The following is a 26,037-nucleotide window of genomic DNA, read 5'->3' as shown; positions in this document are numbered from 1 at the left end:
AGAGGAAAAATCTTCTACTTTAAAGTAAGGGTGGGCGCGGGTCGAACCTGTCCACTGTTTGGTTGATCTGACCCGTACCTTACAAGTCAGTCATTTTTTGATTGATATCTGCGCCGTATATCAGTGGGTACCCAATTATAGAATACCCGCTGAGATAGGGTCGAATCAACGGATACCCGTTCCGCCCTACTTATCATTTAATTTTTTAAAAAATAATTTATACTTATTTAATTTTATATTTTACACATTCATATAAGATTTAATAAAGATTTTTTTCTCAAAATAAGTCTCCCACCAAGAAATAAGCATGCGAAGAGAATACAAGATAAAGGACAAAAATTAAAAAAAAATTCAAAATTAATAAAAGTTTGAAATAAGTAGCACATTTTTTTAAATATCTGTTCCGCATTAATTAAACACTTTTCTATAAAATATAAGATCATGACCTTTATAAATGAATCTTATAAATAAACTATAGTATCTCATATTTGTAATGTAATTTATTCAATGAAATTTCTTATTTAACTCTAAATTATTATTTTATAGTATGTATATAAAAATAATAAAAAATATATATATATGTACACGGAGCGGGTTGGGTACCCGTGAATTTTTAATTATGTGACCCTAACCCGCCCTACATTTTAGCAGGTACCCGACCCTCTTTTGACTCGATCAAATCAGGTATGCTAATTTTCAGATCGAATTGGATTGGATATAACAGGTTTTTGGATTAGCAGATAATTTTGTCCACCCCTACTTTAAAAGGGTGCGGCCCATATTTTAATATAGCATAATATATGTGTATATTCTTTATATGTATAACATTAAATAAGTACTATGTTGTTGTTATTATTATTATTGTAAATAACATGATATTTTGTTGTGATAAAATGATGTAATTTCTATTATAAATTTATTGTGGTAAAATAATTATCTTATTATGTTCATTGGCCATTTTTCACATATTGCGTGTTGTTCATAAAGAAACAATAGCAATTAGCTTGGATTTTATTATGTATATGGTATTAAATATGGAGAAATAAATTCAAAAGATCAAAGTGATTATTAAACTTTAATTCACGTTCAATTTTTTGCTAATAAATTCAAATGGCTGATTAATAAAACTATTATTAGTGTTATATATATAAAGTAAAATTAAATAAAAAATAAAATGATAGTAGACTGAGATGGGCGCACCTGCGAGAGTAGTGGGATGGCGTGGGGGGCAACAAGGGATGGAGTGAGGATGAAAAAAAAACTTTTGTATAGTAGGGTAAGGAGCGGGGAAGGGTACTCGTTCTGTATAACATCTGCCCCTACAATTTCCTGTCACCCAAAATGTAGAAAGAAATTTATTCATTGCCCCCAATTTCGCATAATTTAACCTTAAAATAGAAAGTATTAATCTGATGATAGTAACATCAGCCGACAGCCGGTACGTTTGTACCAAAATGAGCAGCTTCTTGTCTCACGTGTGATATTACCTTGGAACTTTATACAACCAAATGCAGTTGATAAATTCTGAACACAAACAAACCTGTAAAGCTCAGAGGCCATCAAACCTAAGTCTGTCTTTGGACCATAGATCAGAGTTTGAATCTCATCTATTTTAAAAAGAAGAGGTATTATATCATCTCTTTGATCTTTTTTCAAAAAAATTCAAAAAAAATATCAAATCGTTCATTTGATATAGTCAACTCTATATATCTATTAATTCCTTTTATAATCTCTTTAAATTCTCCTCTCCGTAAAATAGAATAAATATTATCATGGTAAAAAAAAAAGAAAAAAACACAAACAACCTGTAGACAGGTACTAGACTATTGCACCCATTTAATATTCGACTATTTTGGTACATGGCATTAGGCATCAGAACCCGTAGACGCTTTATAAAAAAAAAAAAAAAAAGGGCATCAGAACCTAACGCCTTAAATGTCTTCCAAAGTGGGGAAGACGGAAAGGCGACAGGAATTTATTCTGGCTGGGCCCGCTTTGAGTTGTTGGTGGGCGAGAGTTCTAAATATTTAATGCATGGTACTTTGCCTTTGTAGCTTTAACTATGAACCCCACCACCCAACGAAATTCGTGATTGAAACTTTAGCCGGGGTTTGGTTTGGGATTGGGCAAAGCCAACTTGATCTGCTGCCCTCTCCTGGTTTCAGTATTTTCTATTTTGGAGGTGTAAATAAGTAAAAGTATAGTATAAATAAATTTAAACAGGGCGTAAATGAGGCGAATTGTGGTATAAAAAAAATGATAAGATAACCATTCTACCTCAATTGGTTTAAACGGGAACTTGTGAGGCTTATGGTCCATTTTGACTGCACCTTGTGTTAAAGTGGGATTTTGTATACATATGTATATCACTTTCTGACCGTGTGTGTATTCAATCCAATTGCAGCCTTTTTAGATGAATTTTGAACGACAAGAGGGCCAGTTGCCATTAAGAACATCTTACTTAGGTTTGCTCATAAATGAATTCATGAAATGTCCGTTTCATATTTTTTGGCATAAAAGAAAAAGGAAGAGAGAAAGACCTTTAACTACCTTACAAAAAGAGAAAAAAAATTGGTAAGAAACTTGTGCTTAAATTTTTTTTAAAATGAAAACCATTTTTGGAATTCATGCATGTTGTTCTTCTGATAAAAAAGATTTATAAACAAATAATCTCGGAGGAAAACCTATGCAATCTAAATTATTTTTATATATTAAAAAAACTACTGGCTTCCGAATTGGTCTGCAACCATACATTACATTTTTATTCCGTAAAAGGAGATGACACTTCAGGAATCAAGACAAATGTCGTTATGGAATATCGGGTTTGTTTGAATAGGAGTTTATTTGAATGATTTATTTGAGATAATTACCGTAGTACTTTTTATGATGTGATGTATGTGAGATGAAAAGGTGATTGAAAAGATAAAAAGATAATTAAAATTTGTGAAGTAAATTATTTTATCTGAAATTATGTGAATCCAAACAAAACCCTTCATTGTCCTCATCAGTAGTTAATATATATATATAAAAAAGAGGCATTTAGTAACATGAGTCAATCAGCTGGTGACTTCTTTTCTTTCTTTCTTTTTTTTGTCAAAATCAGAGACAGTGACTTCTCGATCTTGTTAAACTTAGGCTTTGTTTCAATTGCATTTGTCTGAATTTAAATAAAAAAAAATTACAATAGCGATTTGATATACGTGAAACAAAAAAATAATTAAAAAATATGTTTATAAAAAAAGTAGCAATTTTTCTTTGAATATCTGCAATCCAAACACACCTTTAAGACTTCATGATGATTCATGGATCTTGCCCATCGGACTCCGTATTTAAACAATTCTTGGTTCGTAGTTCGATATATGCTTAATGGGTTTGGTTTTTCTAATAAGAGTTCAGTAACTTATTTGGTTTTGATAAGATAGTTTATCTCATTTGCAATTACGTGTTTATGAGTACTTCATGGACCAAAAGATTTGCTGCAATAAAAAATTTTAAAAATAGTGTACACCAATTCGCAAATATCCTCAGTCATTGCGCAAGATAAGTCATGCATGTGAACTGTGATTAGTTAATGGAATATTCCTATACTTTTGGAAGTGAATTAATTAAGGTTTAATAAACAAAATGGTACTAAAGTATTAAAATTACCACGCAATTGAGGTTGCGTTTGGATCCGAAAAAGGATCTTAGATGATGGATTATAAAATGAGTAAATTTAAACTAAAAATTGATTTCAAATTCGTTTAGGTATAAGAGATTCCACGAGGAAGGAATTTACTTACGATGATTAATAAACACAATTTGTAGAAAAAATTGGGAAACTTTCTGGGATTGCAGTTTTTCGTCGGAAAATTTTATGTCGTTTTTCGTGATCACATTTCCCTATTATCTTTTTTCCTCACATACATCAAATCGCTATAGTAATTTTTCCATGAAAAATCATGGAAAATGCAATCCAAACACAACCTTAGGGATTAAAAACAAAATTCTGCGTTCTTGTACTGCTTTTCTTATCGATTTAATATGAATAATGCATACTTTGATGTTATGTGACTACAGGTGTTTTTGTTGACATTTTGTTTGTTTGTTTGTTTAATGCTTCGAGGAAAGTTGAATGCAGAAGGTATTTATTAAAGCAAAATCACATTTTAGTATTTGAATAGATTTGGCAAGAGTCACGCTTCCTCATTCCTCTTTAGAAGAATTGAATTAAAATGGCAACATTCCAAAACCCATGAATAAGGTCAGAATATTTCACCGACTCAATCCATCTCCATTTCATCAGTGATTAGATATCCTAAAGGAAAAGCATGAAAGAAAAATACATTAAAAAATACCTTAGATACAGTAACGATTTCCCCAGAGAAAGAAAAGAACAAATAGATACTTACCCAAAAAAAAGAGAAAAAAGAAGAAGAAGAAAGAATAGAAGAAAAATGCAAGAAAAGGTACAGACAGGGATAGAGAAGGGAAGGGAATGATTCCCGGATTTGAAACCACGCAACTGGAAAGCCGACTTTCTTTGAATGACTAAACAATCATTTCATCACCACACCTGGGTCGCGTCAGAACTCAGAACTCAGAACTCAGTACCGGCTGCCAACTCGTGGGAAAGCCGGAAATCCACTTTCTCCCGCCACACCAGAGCTTGTAACCGTCTTTGCCTTGGTCCCTTTCCCGCATTAATCCTTACATTCTCAGCCAAACTACAGGAATACCCCTCTTTCCCCCATTTTCTTTTGTAGTGCATGAGTTGGACCGATTAAATCGAACTGTCATACCCGGAGTCCGTTTGAATTGAAAATTATACAGAACTACTACACTTCCATTCAGTTGGGGTCTGTATACCTACTAACCCCTACAACAGTTTCTTTAGGCTCCCCTCCCCCTAAATTAGGATAGAGTAGGTTATACAAATGTACCGTAGTTGACAAAAAAAAAAAAAAAAAAAAAATACTACACTTCCATTCAACGGACCCGCGTGATTTCTCGAGGAAAGGTGTATGCGAACTTTCCTATCAATTGTTTTCTTTTTGCGTTTAAGATCAAATACGAGGACTTGAAGTTTCATGAAATTAATAAATGAATGTTTACTGTTGGCGAGGAAGACCGTCCCGTTCCATTGACTTGACTTATAGACTTTGGCAATTCAGCTTCGAATTTTTCTTTTCTAGATATACACACACCTCAGTTGATCCATAATTCCGCGTATACGATAAGAAGTTTAATGAAATAGGAATAGAGATTCAAAGTCATCCAACAGCCACAAGAGAAGCCTGCAGAGTTGATTTTTGTGAAAGGCCGCTGCTTCTAGATGTTGGACATTAAGTTGGGGGCGTTTAATAACCAACTTATTGCTACTATTCTTTTTTCCAGAAGTGCAACTGTGCAAGTGCAACAGCTCCATTTTTCAGACCCATTCAAATGATGATTAAGAAATGTATTAGTACTATTCGATATTAATGTGGTACAACTTGACTGCCGTCTCAATCCTTGATAAACGCCACCTGTGGTCCTCGTGTTCATGATGCATAAATGGCATATACAATAGGCCAATGAAACCAAATGGTCTATTACATTGCTCTAAAAATTTTCTCATTACTAAACATAACCAATGAAAAATGATGATCTTTATTATTTGAGGCATAAATTCAACTGCTGTTATCATTTTTTTTAACATATGCCATTTATGTATGTGTGTAAATTGCCTCTACATATACATTAATTTTTATCCAATATATCTCCTATATATTTTTGGTGAAATTTTTCGAGTTCTACACTTGATGGAGATATTAATCAGGAAATTATGAGTTTCTTGATTTGACTCTCAAATTTAATTTTTCCCCCTTCTCCGTTCAAAACTTGGAGTTCTCTTGAGACCTCCCTTGTACTAAAATAAATGGTGTTTTTCTTCCTTGTTTTAAACAAATTAATGGTACCGAGTGTGTTTGGATTGCCAAATTATCCCAAATAATATTTCGCTTGCATCATAAACATATTTTTTAATTCATCTTTTATATTTTCAATTATTTTTTATCTCGCATACATCATATCATAAAAAATACTACAGTAAATATTCCAAATAATACTCTATGTTTTTTGGTGAACAATATGAGGTCCCTGAATATTTACCGCTAGGGAAAGGAATCTAAGGATATGTACATTCACGAAAGTCCTTGTTTGATAACGATTTTAAATTGCATCAAAATTTAGATGCGCTCAAATAGTCACCATTGATGTCATTACCAAACCATCAGTGCTTGTGGCCCACACAGTTCATTCTATTGCCAGCACTTTAACAAATACTACATCATTTGGAATCTATTACAAAGAAAGAATCTTCTTGTACCCAAATGACTACTTAACCAATTGTATCTACTTAATCAATGGTCTCTATACGTTAGATCTGAAAATTTTCAAATCTTCTCGTCGTCAGATTTTAACATCATTTTTGAACTTGAACCAATTGAATTGTAGATCCGTGAGAATATACATGCACAGATATTTATGGTGCAATTCCTGTAATTAATCAGATTGTGATAGTATGTGATTCATAATGTAATCTTTCTTGTTAAATTTAATAATTTTTCAAATCAAATGAATTTGTGATATGTTCTATGTATTTTCTATTATTATTGCAGTTTTTTTGTCAAATAAATCGTGTTGGACAATTTTCAATTAGTTTATTAATAATAATATTGGCTTTTGTTTTATAAAAAAAAATAATAATAGGAAAGATGAAATAACATATTAATTTATTAAAATGTACTGTGATTCTTTTCCTTATTGGGCGAATCCTGGTTTGGTACAAGATTTGAAAGAAAATACAAATTATTACGTTCTGTTCAATATCGTCTAGTTATTGTATTTATCAGTACAATAATATTTGATGCAAAATCAAATAATATATTATGCACTCATAAGTATGTGAAATATGATATTGATGTACGCGAATGAATTAATCAGTCACTAATTTGACAACATTGTACACTTGCATACCAAATAACACAAGAAAACATCCCAAACCCGAAATAGTGCACGTGATTTTATAAAAACACGTTAATTCACAGTCGTACCATCCCATATATACCCGAAAAACATCTCCTCTTCATCATTTTCTTTTTGCCACCAACCTTAAATAGAATCTTTGCATGCTTACCCACATTACAGAATCCAACGAGCTGTGTGTGCTCTACATTACGAGCAAATGACACCTGAATTCACCGCGTCCACTCCGCAAGGATGACGGTTGGAAGCAAAATCAGTTAAAAAACTAGAACTGAAAGAAGTTTTTATAGTACACTGTTAATTGGAAACAGAATGGTGTCATTTCCGTAGATAACTTTGTCCACGAGGTCAATCTAATCCAGCAAATCTCCACTGAAAACAAACAAAACCATAATTCAAAAGTCCGACCATTTTTCCCAGCCTTCTTCTTTCCCTATCCATCTCCCTCTTCTGCCTCTCCTCTTCTCTTCTCTTCTCTTCTCTTCTCTTCTCTTAACTTATACTAGTAATAGACGTACAGATATACAGAGATACGTAGAATTCGTCTCTGTGAATACAGTAGATACTTGACTTCTATATGTAGAATCCGAACTTGTTCATTCCAATATCTAACATCAAACTTCTCCGCATCTGATCCCCCCCGTATTCCCATTCCCACAAAATTAAGCAAGGGCGGAACCGTAATTCTGCTCCACCCGTTACCAAATGGACTCACCGAGGATGAAAGCAGCAGCATCCTCGGCGCGAGATACCACCAACTCATCGTCAGCAACATCCCGGCAACCTCTCGCCGGTGCCGCCACGTCGTCGGGGAGGTCGTCGGTCATCGAGTCCTTGAAAGGGTGCACTCTGGCGGGTATCCGGATCCCAAAAGAGGAGCTACGGAAGAAGATCACTATTCCGGAATATCTACGGATAGCCATGAAAGAATCCATTTTTGCTAAAGATGTAAATGCCCCCGCCGCCAAGGTTCTTTTCGACGCCGCGCATGCTGCCGGCGCCGAGGCTTCGACCCCGCCGGAGGGCCCACTTATCGTTTTTATTAATTCCAAAAGCGGTGGGCGACATGGGCCGGAGCTTAAAGACCGGTTGCAGTGTCTCATGGGTGAAGAACAGGTCAGAGGTGGCTCCGTCTTTGACTTTTTCTCCTCCTCCTCCATTTTTTTTCAATTTTTTTAAATTTATTTTTGTATTTCTTATTTTTTTTTCCGATTTTTGGTTGTTCCTTTTTGGCATTTGCATACGTTTATGTATGACTGGTTTTGTGTATATTTACGTAATCACGTACTGTGTGGGGTCCACTAGCTGGTTTGGTACATGGAGACTGCTTTGTCTTCTCATTTAGTTCTCTTACTACCTGGGAAGCCACCCGTGTGCACCTGCTGAAGTGGTAATGTTCAAAAAGATTTATTTTTGAATTTATTAGTTATCAGAATGATTTATGCTTGTCCTAGTGTACTAGTGATTTCAGGTTTTTTTTTTTTTAACTTTTACATTTTTTTTTGTACCTTTTTCTTGGGAAGGAGGTTGGTTTAGGACAGTTAGGTTTGTGGGTGGAATGTGGTTTGGTAGTGGGTTTGTACTTAGATGTGGGATTTTATTGAAGTCGAGTTTTAAGGTTTTGCCATGGAATTTTTGCTATATCTAGTTGGTGGTAAGTATCAGGCAAAAGGTGTTTTTGTTTGTTTTTGTTTTTCAGAAAAAAATTGTTTAGGAGGGAGGAGGAAGCCGGGTTAGAGCATGGGACTGAGAGTATCTAACCTCCCGTTGTAGGATCAGGAATAAGCAATGCATTTTTCAATCTTTAGTGAAAAGGGTTAAATTTGCTCCAGGAGCATATAAGCTCTCTCTCTCTCTCTCTCTCTCTCTTTTTTAAAGAACAAACATCGTAATTTATCATGTACTTTGAATTAGTAGACTATATTTTTTTAAAAAAAACCTTTAAGACTTTTTCTTTTTTTATTACCTTCGATTGATTTCCTGGATAGATTCACGAACTTTAGTGAAATCTATCTACTTTCTCTCATTTTTGGAGATTTAAATATCAAAAATTTAGTTCGACTTCTAGGAAAGCAAAAGGTCTGGTGTACCAACTTTTTTTCTTGAAATTTGGTATTTCTCAATTTAGAACATGCCATTCACTGAGCATCATCAATATTTTCTCTCCCACGGGAGATAATTTGAAATTATGGTTTGCTTTGCAAAGTGGCCTTCCCATTTCCCATGAAGTTTTTGTCAACAACATTAAACTCATCTCGAGCTGGAACCCAAAACTTTACAGCTTGAACGTTAACCAGATAGGTTTTGTTTGCTATCCCCTTATGTTTCTGTGTCCTCTCCTCAATTGTGATTACTCTTTGGTATAAATTTGCTTCCTTTCTCTGAAATGCTGCCAGGTTTATGACCTATCCCTTGTGAAGCCACATGAATTTGTTCAGTATGGATTGGGTTGCCTGGAGAAGTTCTCTACTCTTGGCGACAGCTGTGCTAATGAGGTCCGACAGAAGCTTAGGGTGGTGGTATGGATGCTTTTTCAAACTGAAAGTTTTTCTTTATATGAACTTTGAATATATTGTTTAAGCATTGAAATTTTGCTCAAATTTGTCAGCTAGAATGCCGCGTATTCTATTGTCTTAAGATTTTGAATATCTCAGTTTGAGGAGATTAAGTTGGTAGGCTAATTTGACAGGTTGCAGGTGGTGATGGAACTGTAGGATGGGTGCTTGGATGTCTAGGGGAGCTGCATAAACAGGGCCGCAATCCAGTTCCAGCTACAGCAATTATTCCACTTGGTACAGGAAATGATCTATCAAGGAGTTTTGGTTGGGTAAGCCTTTCATCTGCATCTACTTTCCAGGGTTTCTCCTCTCTGTCATTCCTGAGTTTTCTCTTAAACTGTTTCAGGGTGGTTCATTTCCTTTTAACTGGAAATCAGCCATCAAACGAACACTTGATAGCGTTCCAAATGGTCCAACATGCCGGCTTGATAGGTTAGTATTGTGATTACTTTGCCCCCTAGTATATTCTGTCTTCTGATTCTGCTGCTTCTTTCACAACAACTTTTTACATGTTTGAACTCTATTTTGTTGAAATTTAACAGCCCAATTAGATATGTTAGAGCCTTAGGTTACTTGAAAATGTTTTCTTCCATTTTCTGTTTGGAGTGGGGGAGGGGGTGCAAGGGTTGTATCTCTTCAGCCATGTTTGAAATATTGTCAATAGAGGTCTCTTGTACTTATTATATGTTTAACTAGCAAAACTACAAATGGATGGTAAAACTATTAATGGATCTGATTGCTGATTGCATCGTCATTTTGACAAGTAGAAAACATTCAAAAGTAACCTAGTGGCATCTTTTTTGGTTTCCTTTTTCTGCTTTAATGGTTTATATAGATGCTTATGCACTCATAATGGAATTGAGAAGCTTCTGTTTATGGGTCTATGCATTTTCTGTAACCATCCTTTCTTTTTCAGTCAAAATACCTCGTTAAATATGGTCTTCCTAGACGTTTTCTGAATGTACTTTCATATGCAGTTGGAATCTTGTTCTATCAATGCCTGCTGGTGAAGCATTGGAGACTCCTTATTCTTTGAAGCAGTGTGAAGAGATAGCTCTTGATGAGGTGGTTAAAAAAATTGCACTAGAAATATGTTAGTGTTGATTGTTTGCTTTTTTTGCCCATGTAGTTTAACCCATTTCTCTGGCTGCAAATTGTCATGATGCTGTTGAACTTAGATGTATAGGAGTTCATTCATCCTTTCATGTTACTGTTAAGATTAGAAAGAGTAGGATGAGAAATGTTTTACGGGATGTTATAATATAGTTGATAGCAAGTGTTAGATCTGCTGAATATCATGTCGAGTAGATAGTGATTGCCTCTTTTAATCCTGAGTCCATAAATTGAAATCCACTTGTTGTCATGTTAATAATATTGTCCGGAGGGTTAAGCTAAAACTTTTGCACAAGGCCTTCAGCTTTTCCACAGGTTCAGGAACTTAAGTAATTTGGAGACAATATTGATATACTTGTATACTTTTGTACCTTACTAAGAAAGGTAGATGGGCACAGTTTTGACTATCACGATGCAGATCCCTGCCATTGGCAAAAGGAACAGAATTGTCCTGTCATTTTCATTCGCTTCTTTATGACTCAACTCATGACGCTCAAGTATATATTGGAAAGTATGCTCAAAGGTGAGAAGATTATTTACCGGTCTCATCGAGGGAAGTTTTGTATGAAATGCAGGTCTGGACCTTAGAGTTTTGAAACTTTCCTGTCTTTTTGAAAAGAAACTTGGGCGCTTGATAGTGTCTTCCTTTTTACTCATTTAAGTAGAAGAGTTCTAAGCCAAGTATTGGGTTTTTATAATACATCCAAGACTTTTGGGGTCCTGATTTGTTTTTCCTTGTACCTAGTTATCACAATTATGATGCCACATTTTCAGGGAGAAAAAGTTCACTGTTTGATTGCTTTTGGTTTTTCTTTTGGATTCTTTTCCTCGTGAACTTCCTTTGGCGATAACATGACAGTGTAAATCGGCATTCTTTAGTAAGGTTTTTTAATGCAGATGTAACTGTCCACTATATAAATGCATTTTTTATGCTCTCCTTCTTGCTGTTTCGTTCTTCATCCTCTCTCTCTCTCTACCCCTCGCTGTTTTGGGTCCACTTGGGTGGGAAGTGGAATTTGTAAGGGTGGATTTTTGGGAACCAAGCTGTTTATCAGTGACATACATGTGCATAGGTGGACATCTGAGTATATTTGTGTCTATAGATATGATGTTCATGTACAGAAGTATGGATATGCATAATTGTATGGTGAAGATCATTTTCTGTATTTTCATTTTTTTGTTATTATCTGGTTTCAGTCAAAACTGAATTTGCTAAGTGTTCTATTGTCTCCCTTCCTGATTCTTTGAGTTGTTATTCCAAATTAGCTCTGTTTGAATTATTGCCTGCACTCTTTTTTCTTCGTGATTCAACCTTAGTCTGTGTTGTGAAGGGATTGGAGGTTGAAGGGGAGCTGCCGGAGATGATGTCTTGCTATCAAGGGGTCTTCTATAATTACTTTAGCATAGGTATCCTTGTTTAATCTGAAGAAAGATTACAAATTTGCATGTGATTTTATTCTAGCAAGTGTTTGATCTTCTGATTAATTTTCTGACGACTTCATAAGTTATCATATTGTACGATGGATCTCTTGTATCTTACAATCCACTTTGTACTGTGGTTTCCTTGTATATCGTCTTCTTCTGTCATATTCTCCAACAAGGTGAAGCTTGTAGCTGTCTCTAAGATAAACTAGAGGCAAGCCTCAATAGGCCAAAAAAATTAGACTATTGTTGTTTTACTAAGTTGATTTTCTTGAAGCTAATTTGCTTTTTCCTGATGTTACAGTTGTTACTGAATATATCCTCAACCTAGGAAGCCCAAATCTTTAATTTGCTAATAAACAGCGATAGAACAGTCCTATACCTTAAGCCATCTTCCTTTTTTGTTTTCTGTATTTCTTTTCCTTCAAACGAATGTTGCTTTCAAAAGATCTACTATTTTCCTGGCATTCTAAGTCTGACACCTTTTGAAGAGCTGAGGAAATATGTATTGGAAACAAAAGAGAGAGAAAAAAAGAAAAACAGGAACTATTGTGAAGTTAATGACGTTAAAATTTCTCCATTGCTTTCATTGCTATGATGATGACGATGATTGTGATATCTTTTTGCATCTGTGTCTTTTTTATGGAAAGACAGATGGTCATGGTAAAATTATTCACTTTTTCAGTTTGACTACAGGGATGGATGCCCAGGTTGCCTATGGCTTCCACCATTTACGCAATGAAAAGCCTTATCTTGCTCAAGGTCCTCTCTCTAACAAGGTTAGTGGCACCCTTCTGTGTTTAGTTAAAAGGTTTAATTACATAATTAGGATAATGTATGTAAAACTTAACTTTTCTGACTTCAGTTACAAAATTTTTGAGTTATTTTTCCAGCCTATCAATTACTTTCTGAAGTTGTTGTCAACAGGTAATCGGAGTCTATTCTTAAGAATGCTCAAGAGCCCCATTGTTTGTCTTTCTGATATCAGTCATGTTTTGGCTACCTTTTCTGCCGTTAAATAGGATCAATTGCCTATATATCTTCATTTAAATAAACTGGCATCATCCAATGATACCTCACAGTTGCTATTAACTATTTGAAGGAAATCAGTTGTAAATTCTGTTATAATTCATCCTCTATAGTTTCATGACTGTTTGTCAAGTTATTTCTTTTCTGGTGAAATGAATGGCTAGTAAATTTATTTTTTTGATCATTTTGGGATTATATGCATGTTAAACTTTCCCACTAAGATTCTTCTTCAATTTTAGCTCCATATGGTAATGGGGCTTTTCAGTTGCTTCAGCTTATATGAGATAATACATCAAATTCTGAGAATTTGTCACTGGAATGTTTCTGGTTTCTGTGGGTCTATCCACTATTCATTTCATACATTATTGTCTCTGGTGGTTTTATAGCTTACACATATTCACATGTGCTTTATGTAAATATATAAACCTAATAATTTTTCCATCTAATTGTGAGTTGAAGTCCTTCAGTTTCTTCAGAATATATAGATGTCCAAAAACAAAAAAGTTTAGTCAATAAATTCAGCTATGAAGTATTAATTCCAAAATGGTATTAAATTTTTTGTGATATCTATTTGAATATAGATGATACTAAAACTCTTGTAGGCTTCTTTTAGCATTATTGATCTTCGTTCATGAAAATAAAAGTTATTAGGTGACATAGTAATTGAAGCTTCATTATGATTGATGCTGAAATTATATTTATTAAATTTAGCATGTTCAATACTAATAGTCTTTGCTTACCTCTTCGGCTGCAGTTAATTTACTCAGGATATAGTTGCAAGCAAGGATGGTTCTTCACACCCTGCAGCAGTGATCCAAGTTTGAGGTCAGGATGTAATTTCCTCTGATTTGCCATTTTGTTTTGTCTGTTTGTCTTTTATGTTCACATCTAATTCGAGTCTGAAAGTTTTATGGAGTGGTGCATTAAAGTCATCTTTTGCTATCTACTCTCTTTTGAAATGTATGTCAATATTGTCATAAAATGCTAATGCATCTTATATTCTACTTGAAATTTGGAAGAGATGAGGAGGGAGTTTTTCTTCGGTTAGTCTTTGGATGCATTGTTAACAAATGCTAAAAGTAGCTTCTCCTTTCTGCTGTGAGAAAGAAGCATCCTGAACAAGGGCTTTTTGGTTGTTAACTGACGTAGCTTTTGTATGTTGATACTATATCTGCCATATTTGCAGTAGTAGGTCTTTAGCTATTATTTGAGTTTCATGTGTTTGCAGTTCTGCTTGTTTGGTTTTCCATATCTTTCATACACAATTTCATGTCAGCATAGCACAATGTTCTGTAATACCTACAGCTTAACTGGTTAAACCATAGTTGCCTGTGTACTCCTTGTGTTAGTTTTTCCTGTATTTTCTTCTGAGAATCAATATTGACTTATCCAGAATTGGGAAGTATACTAGCTGTAATAATGATATCTGATACTGTTGTTGCTTTGCTTATTGTACAAGTATTTTGAGGTTATTTATAGCTTGGCTGTTTAGTCATATAGGGTATGTTTGTCTTGGTTAATTAACTAGATATTTGCCATTCATTTTTCGATGTAGGGGACTTAAGAACATTCTGAGGATACACATAAAGAAGGTCAATTGTTCAGACTGGGAGCAAATCCCTATCCCAGCTAGGTTTGTTTTACTATATAAATATTTGGTGATTTTAATGGTTGTTTCTGAGAACTCAATTTGTTGTTCATGCTCGGATACATAATTGCATTTAGCACGTCTAAGATTATGTTGTAGATGTTGCAGAACTCAAATTTAATGGTTAGTGTTGATAAGAAATCTATCAATAAAAGTACCCGAGTCATTAACACAAAATGATGCATGGATACAGAATATAGAATTATCTTTATTTTTTTTCTTTAGGATTCGTTGAAGTACAGTGATCTCTTTGAATATACAAGGCAAGTTATTCTAAGTAGTATTGATGAGTAATGAGTTCAATGAAATTACATGAGTGATTAACCATCTTGACTTATGCTTACATGATGATTTGGTATAAAAATTCTACATGCATTGGTTATAAATATTCTAAAGATTTTTATGCCCCACTAAGCCCGGCTACTTGCAACATCCAAAGCAAGTGACATCCACAAAGATGGCCAACAGATTTCTGGTGTATAAGTTTCTCATGCAAATTTTGTATATGATCTCAAGTGATAAGTAAGCAAATCAAAGGATTCTGGCAGTGTGAAGAAGCCATTTCATCTAGAAGATTCTTTTAGTGGACACTATTTGTAGTAGGGCCGGTTTGGAATGCGAGCCTGTTGCCGCCAATTTTGACCTGACATCGTTACCAATTCGGTTATTGCATATTGTGGCTTATCTTTATTAACCTTCATGTAGCACAATTTTCAACTGATAACTGAAGTTTGTGGCTGTTATTTGCATATGCTCAGCTTAGTAATGATTTCTTGTTGCAGTGTTAGATCTGTAGTTGCTCTAAATCTTCCTAGTTATGGAAGTGGAAGAAACCCATGGGGAAATTTGAAGCCAGACTATTTGGAAAAGGTAAATGTCGTTCCAACCCAAGGCTTAGAATAGAACGGTAATGTGCCTCTCACCACCTCTCTTGCAGAAAAGATTTGAAGGTTGGCAAAGACTAAATGGTTCTCTTATAATTGAGCATTTTTTTTTGATGCAAATAAACGTTATATCGATTGCACTGTAATGGGCTAATGGTACCCTTGTATGTCATCTATCACCATAAATGGTGGTAACCTGGTTGGTTGACCATTCTGGACTTCTATTTTAATTGTTGACATGTTGTAGTCCTTTGATCTATTTATGATTTAGTGACTATAATTGTAATTAAAATCCAGATTAAGAGTATCAAGTAGAACTTGCAAAACAGCTCCAACTGTTGTTTCTTCCTATTTCCTAAAGTGCAACATATACCATTGTGTAATTATTTCTACTTTCACCTTTTCTCTTAACACATTTTAAAATGGTTATATACAGTTGCTGTAGATTGCAGATATTTGCATATATTTTCCCTGTTTTCGACTATCGAATTGCTGCTTCTGCATTGCCTTTTTCTTGCATCTAAATCATAAGTTCACCACACACACTGTTTGATTTGAAGCTTTCGTAGATAGTTCTCAAAGAACGCATGTTATCGTATGTTGATATGGTTTCCTTCTCCTCAATTGTTACTTTTCAGAAAGGCTTCGTTGAAGCGCATGCTGATGATGGTTTGCTAGAAATTTTTGGTCTGAAGCATGGATGGCATGCTTCAATGGTTATGGCTGAAGTGATCTCTGCCAAACACATTGCACAGGTACTGCAAGCAGAGTGTTAGCACAAATAAAATAAAATATGGTCATGACCTTTGCACTTTAATTAGGTTTGCTGGTTGGAGTTAAATTTTTGCTTTGACGATCGACTGAGTCTTAGTTCTAATGGCTTTTCCAGGCTTCAGCTATTCGTTTTGAGCTCAGAGGGGGAGAATGGAAAGAAGCTTTCATGCAGATGGATGGTGAGCCATGGAAACAGCCAATAAACCAGGATTTTTCGACATTTGTTGAAATGAAGAGGGTACCTTTTCAGTCAGTTATGGTTCATGGAGACTAAATTCAACAGCTCCTCTGGTTTTCTGGACAACTATGAATGACATTGCGGGAGGTTGTCTGCCTGTGATTATTGTAAATCTTTTTTTTTTTTTTTTTTTTGAACCTAATGTTATAAAGTTTACTGCCTTGACTATTTGTGTACAAACACCGCAGTTCTCAACCCATGTAACTAAAGTCCCCGTTGCACGCTTGGTTGTCTGCAACAGTTTCACATTTGCATTAGACTTAGTAATATTAAGATTTCATCAAAGAATTGCAAAGGTCTTGCTTTACTTCATAAATTTCTGTATTTCTCAATTATTAAAGACCATTGGTACAATGAGTTTTCATACTCTTGTTTAACGTGTACAGTTTTGTTGTATGGGAAGGGAACGATTAAATTTACCATCACGCGTGCTGATTTTTTTGTGGCTGGTAGACTTGTTCTTTTATAAGAAGCATACGTCGATTCTTCTATTGTAATCAATTCTGCAACACACCGAGAAAAATAATAACGTGATAACAGGAAAAATAATAACGTGATTATAGGAATTTTCAAGATTCTTTTGTTGTAATCAATTTTGCAACACAAAAAAAAAAAAAATAACGTGATTATAAGAAAAATAATAACGTGATTATAGAAATTCTCGAGAGAATGGAGCTTTCAGTTTTCGTGCAAAGGCGAGAATCATCATTTTTTTTTTTTTTGCAGATTCTGGAATATAGACTGTCGGGATGTGTTCTACAAGAAATGACTGACAAAGTTGAATGCAAAATGCAGCTTCTACAGAGGCTTTTATGAAAGATTTTAGCATAAAAACATGACTGGATAGATAGAATCAAAATCTCTCAGAATCGAATGTTTGAGTTTGAGTCTAACTGATTTATATAACACACGCATTAGGTAAATATTGAATTGAAGCCACCTGTCCACAGGTTGGCATACGCGGTTTGGAATCTTTGGAGATATAATGACAAAAAATGGGTTTCAATCTTTTGTTTGTTTCTTGCCAGTTGCCATTGCCGTGGCCGCTGGGCATATGATTTTTGGATGCATAACCGGTAGCATCAAGACTTTTGACTTATCCTTACTTTGGGATCGTGTCTAAAGTCTGAACCCGTTCGAGTTAGAGAGGCTTATATTAGTTAGTTCCATCATGTAGTCCTATTCATCTACTTTACGCAATCCAAGGTACAAAATTGGTTTGTTTGGATATGAATTTATTTGCTAACTCTTTTTAATTATAAGCACGTTTCTCAATTACCTTTTTTTTTTAGTTATATTATCAATCGTCTTTCTATTTTACATGCATCACATCACAAAAAGTGCCACGATATTATTTTAAATAACTCTTTCAAATAAACTCTTCACCGAAATTCATCAAAGAAAATGAAACTCTGCATTTTTCAAGAGGTCTAGTAATAATAATGACAATGTGAATATTTATTTACATGTGAAAGTTTAGATTCATGAATTTGAAGCCCAACTTTAATCTTTTACTTAATCCTCTGTTTCTTTGCAATCTCCATGGCATCAAGCTGCTAAAGTGTGGCCATTCTACATTGGCTGTTAGAAGCATTACATTCAATTCTTCATTCTTAAAGACAGCCCAGGCACTCCAAACTCCAACGATGTTGAAAGGCTAATTCTTTCTGTAGATGGCTTCAAGATCATGACGTTTAAAACATCTTGTGGATGTGAATGGGAAATTTCCTTGGAAAGATGTTCTTTGTCCTATGTACGAATGCTAAATGTGCACCTTTCGAATCTCAACCACGAATATATATATATATATATATATATATATATATATATATATATGTATATATAAAAGCTAGAGAGGAGAGGAAGGATCATTTTGTAGGTGACAATTAATGATGGGGTAACATCCGTGGAAATTTCTCATCAACTTGATAGAGCGGTTATTTTGCACATTTTGCACTATCATTTTGTCCTAATTTTGGCTACTCATGAGGCTAAGAATTGAGATTTTACTCATATTTAATATTTGTGTGAATTGCAGGTAGTTGGCGTTAAAAGTAATTTTTTTGAGACAAAATTCCAGAAGACCCTTTGTTTCAGGGCGTGCTCACGCCAGAAACTGAGGAGACTCACCTAAAAGCCGGACTCGCGGGCTTGGTAACAGCAGGAGAACCAATTAAGGAACCGGGTCCACGTGGACCAGAGGTTTGGGATTAGAACCCTTAGGTAAACCTTGCTCCAGACGTCTTTTCTTCTCCTGGCGGCGCTACAAAGAAAGAATAAAAAAGCCAGATTCACGATCAATTAGGAGATTAGCTTTTATCCTACGGGCAGACGTCTTCCCTTCTGGCTCTTCAGCGGCCAATAGGAGCAAGGCCAGATTCATGTGTAATTGATATATTAGTTTTAGTTTTCTTTTCCTAGGGCCAGACGTCTTTTTCCTTTTGACTTTTAGCTCTGGTTCTGGGCAATTGGGAGTAGCTTTCGCTGGCTATCCCTGGAAGACGACTTGGAGTTTTCGTTTTTTTGTTCCTTGTGTTTCGTACGCCTTTTGTGAGACCTGGGCTTCTACCTTTTGCTTGGATATAAACACGAAACAAAGTGAAAGGAGGCTTTTCTCCTCGGTTCCGTCGTTAATTCATCTTCACTAATCTTTGGCAATTGTGTGGATGGAATCAATCAAATCACGCGAGATTGATATGATGAGGAGCAGCTAGATTTCTCTTCTACCCAAAGGTCGACGCGAAGGCGTGGTCCATAATATCTGTGAGATCTAATCGAATCTTCATTACTTCTTCCAACTTGTTGCTATTCGTGCGTTTCTTGGATTAATTGTTCATGGGTATTTTATTAATTGAGTATCAACGGTCGGATATTTAATTTAATTCAATAGCCTACTGTCATGTTAACTAAATTAAATCCGTAATTGTTCGTTTAGTTTACAACTAGTGACGACCACCATAGTTGATTTTATGTTGGGGAAACACAAGATTTAGTTTAAATAAACTCTCTTAGCGTGTTTATTGATTAGGGTTGGGTTCTTCTAGCTTTAATGCGACTGGATAATTAAATTCCTACGGTCGTACCTAGAGTTATTTTTTGGTTAGAGAAACAGTCAATGGTCGTACCTTGACTGTCGAAAAAGTAAGGAAGAACTGGTTGTCAGAGCTTGTTGATAGCTGTAACCAACCTAGTGACGAATGGATGAAATATCTTTGCATCGATGAGCATTTAATTGGACCGTGCCTGAACAGTTGATCCTTTGGGTAGAATTTTATTAATTGTTATTTTCACTAAATTGCACTTGTTGAGTTAGTTCTTGAATTTTATTTATTTTATTTTACTTTCACCCCATTAATTATCCTTCTCTTTTATTCTATTGATTTGGAAAGAAACCACTTCCTATCCGTTCCCTATGGAATCGACCCTACTTGCCATTGTACGTAAATTTAATATTTTTATAGACAAATCTGGTATATCGGATTAAGCAAACTCTTCGGGAACAGGGTGAATCAAGTAACTCATTGCACACCTAAAGTCCCTGCTCCAATATTTGGATTTGTTGTATAATTAATTGTGGTGGTAATTAGAACTTTTTAGTAATTATTATTGCACAGGTTCGGCACCTGTCAATTTTTGGTGCCGTTGCCGGGGAGCGGTGTTTTGGTTAAATTTATTTCTTTCTAAGTTATTCTCTTTGAATTTGTCTGGCATTTTTCTAGTTTATGCCTCACTTTTCTCGTACAGGCGAATTGATTTTCGATCCAAAAATAGAGAAGACTGCGCGCCAAACTAGGAAAGAGACCAGATAACTCAGGGAGGAGCAATCCGGCATTGCATCTCAGGAACTGGATCCTGAGGTTGAATCAGCAGATTCAAGTCGTGAAACTTTAAGTGACCCAAGCCAAGAGGGCATCCCTATGGCGAATGCAAGAACACTAAGGGAGTTGGCTGCTCCAGAATTATCCCAACAACCTTTGTGCATCACATTCCCAACTTTGGCTGAAAATACCTCCTTTGAACTGAAGTCGGGACTAATTCATCTCCTGCCCACGTTCCATGGCCTCTCGGGTGAAGAACCCCATAAACACATTCAAGAGTTCGATGTGGTATGCTCCAGTATGAAGCCTCCAGGAATTACTGAGGAGCAAATTAAACTCAGAGCCTTCCCTTTCTCCCTCAAAGATGCAGCGAAGGATTGGTTGTACTACCTGCCTGCTGGTAGCATTACAACGTGGGCCCAATTTAAGAAGAAATTTTTAAAAAAAATTTTCCCAGCATTCCAGGTTGCAAGCCTGAGAAAGGAGATATTCAGCATTAAGTAATATCCTGGAGAATCCTTATACGACTATTGGGAGAGGTTCAATAAGTTGTGCACTAGATGCCCACAGCATCAAATTAGTGAACAACTGTTGATCCAATATTTTTATAAGGGACTCCAGTCGTCTGATAGAAGCATCATCGATGCTGCGAGTGGGGGAGCCCTGGTGAACAAGACACCACGAGAAGCATGGATACTCATTGAATCAATGGCGGAAAATTCTCAACAGTTTGGTTTCCGTGAGAGTAACCCTACCCGTAGGGTTAACGAGGTAGAGACGTCGTTCATTCAGCAGCAGATATCAGAGTTAACATCTTTTGTTCTACAATTAGCCGTGGAAAACATGCACCAAGCTAAGGCCTGTGAAATTTGCACAAATGTGGGCCACCCCACCGACTCATGCCCTATGTTGCAAGAGAATGGGGCTGAACAAGTGAACATGGCCGGAGGCGTGCCCGCGCCTCGTAGACAGTACGATCCATAGTCTAATACATACAATCCGGGTTGGCGAGACCACCCCAATTTCGGTTATGGTAATAAGCCACAGAATCCATTCCCCAATCGTCCACTAGGATTCCAACAACCGTGGCAACAAAAGTCTCAACCTTCGTCCTCCAGTTCAGGAAGTTCTTTGGAGAAAATTGTCAAGAGTTTGGCCATGACTACCACTCAACTCCAGCAGGAGACTAGGGCCCTGGTCGCAAACACTACTCAATTCCAACAGAACACCAAAGCAGACATGAAAGACATGAAAACTCGAATGAGTCAAATGGCAACTGCCATTAATCGTCTGGAGTCTCACGCTTATGGGAAATTGCCATCGCAACCTGAGACAAATCCCAGGAATGTAAGTGGCATGACATTAAGGAGTGGCAAAGAGATGGAAGGGCCTAAAGCCACAAACCTGAAAAGTAAGAGTGAAGATGACATCGAGAAGGAGATGGAAGAAGAAGGACGCATCCCTAGCAACCCTGAGGTAATTCTTACTCCATCTGTACCCATTAAATCTAATTTACCACCTTATTCATGCAGGTTGGAGAAGACGAAGAAGGCGGAGCAGGAGAAAGAGATCCTGAACGTATTCAGAAAGGTGGAGATCAACATCCCTTTGTTGGAGGCGATTAAGTAGGTGCCCAAGTAAGCGAAATTCCTCAAGGACCTGTACACCCATAAGAGGAAGTTGAGAGGGGATGAAAGAGTAGTAGTGGGAGAAAACGTATTAGCCATACTCCAAAGAAAACTCCCACCCAAATGTGGGGATCCAGGTATGTTCACTATCCCTTGTAAGATTGAAAATACGTCGATCAGGAAGACCATGTTGGATTTAGGGGCGTCAATCAATCTGATGCTAAAAATCATTTATACGTCCCTAAATCTTGGGCTCTTAAAAGAAACAGCTATCATAATCCAACTAACCGACCGCACCAATTCCTACCCAGAGGGGCTAGTTGAGGATGTCTTGGTTCAGGTAAGTGAATTAGTCTTCCCTGCAGATTTCTATATCCTGGATATGGGAGATAAGAGGTCGTTAAATCCGTCACCTATCTTGTTAGGTAAATCGTTTCTTAGCACTGTCAGGACTAAAATAGATGTGAATGATGGTACTTTATCAATGGAGTTCGATGGTGAAACTGTGAATTTTAATATTTTTGAGGTGATGAATTATCCAGAGGAATCTAACTCAGTTTTTACTTTGAGTGTTATTGAGCCTCTTGTGCAGGAAACTTTCGAACTGGATGGCGAAGACGCACTAGAGGTGGCGTTGGCCAAGCATCTCGAGTTGGGTGCAACCCCTAATGCGGACATGAGGGTTGAGTTACACCATGCAGTTGGAACCCTGCACTCAATTTCAACTGTTTCTCCGAAGTATGAGCTTACTTCCCTTTTTGTGCCAGAAATTCAGAAAAAGTTACTTCCTTCAGTTGTGCAGGCACCGGAGTTGGAGTTTAAGCCTCTCCCAAAACATCTAAAGTACGCATTCCTAGGAGACCGGGAGACGCTTCCGGTAATCATCTCTGTACATTTGTATCCAAGTCAGGAGGACAAACTGGTGCGAATCCTTAGGGAGTATAAGGAGGCAATTGGGTGGAGTATAGCAGATATTAAGGGAATAAGTCCATCCCTATGCATGCACCGGATTCGACTCGAAGATGGTGCGAAACCGGTAAGACAGGGGCAACGGAGGTTGAATCCCCTGATGATGGAAGTTGTGAAAAAGGAGATACTTAAACTCCTCGAGGTAGGGATTATATTTGCTATATCGGACAGCCCGTGGGTGAGTCCTGTCCAAGTGGTCCCGAAGAAGGCGGGAGTGACCGTAGAGGAAAATCAGGAGGGTGTTATGGTCCCGGTTAGGAAAGCTACTAGTTGGCGTCAATGCATCGACTATCGGAGACTAAATTCTGTGACTAAAAGGACCATTTTCCTCTCCCTTTTATTGATCAGATGGTAAAACGATTAGCCAGTCGTGTTTACTATTGTTTCTTGGATGGATTTTCAGGTTACTTTCAGATCGCGATAGCACTAGAGAACCAGGAAAAGACTACATTCACATGCCCATTTGATACATTCGCTTACCGTCGGATGCTTTCGGTCTCTGCAACGCTCCTGCAACTTTTCAAAGGTGTATGGTAAGTATTTTCTCCGAATATATAGAAAAGATTATTGAGATGTTCATAGATGATTTTAGTGTATACGGGAATAGTTTTGATAAATGCCTTGATAATCTAGCTCTAATTTTAAAAAGATGCATAGAGACGAATTTGGTTCTTAATTGAAAAAAATGTCACTTCATGGTCGAACATGGTATTGTCTTAGGGCACGTTGTGTCGGTTAAGGGAATAGAGGTAGATAAAGTTAAAATAGACCTTATTTCTGCTCTGTCTTACCCCGTATGTGTACGGAAAGTACGTTATTTTTTGGGCCATGCAGGATTTTATAGGAGGTTTATCAAAGACTTTTCAACGATAGGAGCACCCCTGTTTAAGTTGCTACAGAAGGACATGCCATTTGATTTTATTGGTGAATGCAAGGTAGCCTTTGATAAGCTGAAGGAGTTATTGACATCGCCGCCCATCGTTCAACCACCAAATTGGAGCCTACCATTTGAAATTATGTGCGACGCAAGTGATTATGCCGCAGGGATCGTGTTGGGGCAAAGAATTAGAAAAGCGCCACACGCAATCTACTATGCATCGAGAGTATTGAACGGAGCCCAACTCAACTACTCCACGACTGAGAAAGAATTATTAGCCGTTATTTTTGTACTAGAAAAATTTAGGTCATATTTATTAAGTGTGAAAGTAATTATTTTCTCTGATCATGCAGCCTTGAGGTACTTGTTGGCGAAGAAGAATGCAAAATCGAGACTCATTAGGTGGATCCTGCTCCTGCAGGAATTCGATTTAGAGATCAAGGATAAGTGTGGAGTCGAGAACTTAGTGGCCAATCATTTGAGCCGATTGCTCACGAATAAGGAAGATCTGCCGTTGAGAGAGTCATTTCCCGAGAAGCAATTGCTAGCCATTGATTCGTCTGTACCATGGTATGCAGATATTGTAAATTTTTTGGTAACAAATCAATTGCCTGCAGTTTGGCCAAAGACTAAGAGAGATAACCTGAAGAGTGATGCCAAACATTATATTTGGGATGACCCTTACCTGTGGAGGCAGTGCTAGGATCAAGTGCTACGAAGGTGTGTAAGTGCCAGTGAGTTTCATTCTATTTTGATTTTTTGTCATTCATTTGCATGTGGGGGCACTTTGGTCCAAAGCGAACGGCTCACAAGGTGTTAGAAAGTGGTTTTTATTGGCCTACCCTGTTTAAAGATGTTTATGTATTTTGTAAATCTTGTGATAAATGTCAAAGGGTGGGGAATATCTCTCATAGAGACCAAATGAGTCAAACCCCAATATTGTTTGTTGAAATTTTCTACGTCTGGGGTATGGATTTTATGGGTCCCTTTCCTTCATCATTTGGTTCTTATATATTATACTCGCTGTCGATTATGTGTCCAATTGGGTGGAGGCAAAGGCCACCCGAACTAATGATTCGAGAGTGGTTGCAGAATTCCTTAAATCTAACATTTTTGTCCGTTTCGGAATGCCGAGAGCTATAGTCAGTGACAGGAGCACCCATTTTTGTAATAAGATGATTGCTGCTTTGTTTCATAAGTATGGCGTGCTCCATAAAGTGTCCACTCCCTATCATTCACAGACGAATGGTCAGGCCGAAGTGTCGAATAGAGAGGTTAAGTCAATCCTGGAGAAGATGGTGTGGCCTGACCGGAAGGACTGGGGTTTGAAGTTGGAAGATACTCTCTGAACTTATCGCACCGCATACAAAACACCGATTGGGATGTCCCCATACAGGTTAGTTTTTGAGAAGCCGTGCCACCTCCCGGTGAAATTTGAACATCCAGCATTTTGGGCGCTTAAGCGGTGTAACATGGACCTTATGGAGGCCGGAGGGCATAGAAAACTCCAATTACAAGAGTTGGATGAGTTAAGGAATGAAACCTATGAGAACGCCGCAATTTATAAGGAGAAGAGCAAAATCTTTCATAACCAACAAGTCTCGAGGAAGTCATTTGTCGTAGGGCAAAAAGTTCTCCTTTATCACTCAAGATTTAAGTTTTTTTCGGGTAAGTTGCGTTTGCGTTGGATTGGTCCATTTGTTATCTGTAATATTTTTCATTATGGCGCAGTGAAAATCCAAAATTTAAAGACGGAGAAAAAGTTCGTAGTCAATGGTCACCGTTTGAAACCCTAGTATAAAGGGTTTAATAGTGAGCAAGTGGATGTTATATTTCTTGATGATCCAGGTAGGGAGGTCTAAACAACTGATGGCCATGTCTAGTAAAAGACGTTGAAGAAAGGCGCGCTGTTTGGGAGGCAACCCAAGGAATATAAAATTAGTTGTGGTCAATTTTCATTACTTTGCAATTTTTCAGTTATATTTTTTCTATTTTAATTGATTTTGGTGATAAACAGAAAACTAAGGGTTCCAAGGCGTGCCCACGCCTTGGAAGGAGTGCACCAGAGGCC

General features: G+C 36.7%; 3 protein-coding genes and 1 non-coding gene across 4 annotated transcripts; 3 read left to right on the top strand and 1 right to left on the bottom strand.

Annotated features, from left to right (window-relative positions):
- Positions 1-7,443: 7,443 nt before the first annotated feature.
- On the top strand, positions 7,444-16,922 carry LOC113695993 (diacylglycerol kinase 4-like). The gene is made up of 12 exons (XM_027215271.2): positions 7,444-8,124; positions 9,405-9,527; positions 9,698-9,835; positions 9,913-9,998; positions 10,544-10,631; positions 12,011-12,086; positions 12,798-12,880; positions 13,885-13,955; positions 14,686-14,763; positions 15,561-15,648; positions 16,301-16,417; positions 16,552-16,922. Exons 1-12 carry the CDS (start codon positions 7,714-7,716, stop codon positions 16,708-16,710), a joined length of 1,518 nt encoding a protein of 505 aa, XP_027071072.1. The 5' UTR covers positions 7,444-7,713; the 3' UTR covers positions 16,711-16,922.
- A 3,669-nt stretch (positions 16,923-20,591) lies between these two features.
- LOC140009725 (uncharacterized) lies at positions 20,592-21,476 on the top strand. Its single transcript, XM_072056004.1, has 2 exons — positions 20,592-20,957; positions 21,105-21,476. The coding sequence occupies exons 1-2, from the start codon at positions 20,592-20,594 to the stop codon at positions 21,474-21,476; spliced, it is 738 nt and encodes a 245-aa protein (XP_071912105.1).
- LOC113697631 (small nucleolar RNA R71) lies at positions 20,964-21,070 on the bottom strand. The gene has a single exon (XR_003449917.1). It is a non-coding gene; the product is annotated as a small nucleolar RNA R71 (small nucleolar RNA).
- A 783-nt stretch (positions 21,477-22,259) lies between the features above and the next one.
- On the top strand, positions 22,260-24,669 carry LOC113696350 (uncharacterized). The gene is made up of 3 exons (XM_027215776.2): positions 22,260-23,342; positions 23,438-23,615; positions 23,924-24,669. The coding sequence occupies exons 1-3, from the start codon at positions 22,260-22,262 to the stop codon at positions 24,667-24,669; spliced, it is 2,007 nt and encodes a 668-aa protein (XP_027071577.2).
- The last annotated feature ends 1,368 nt before the right edge of the window (positions 24,670-26,037 follow it).

The sequence above is a fragment of the Coffea arabica genome, chromosome 6e (genome assembly GCF_036785885.1).
Source record: "Coffea arabica cultivar ET-39 chromosome 6e, Coffea Arabica ET-39 HiFi, whole genome shotgun sequence".
Classification (NCBI taxonomy): Eukaryota; Viridiplantae; Streptophyta; class Magnoliopsida; order Gentianales; family Rubiaceae; genus Coffea; species Coffea arabica.
This window is presented reverse-complemented; position numbering and strand designations above follow the sequence as displayed.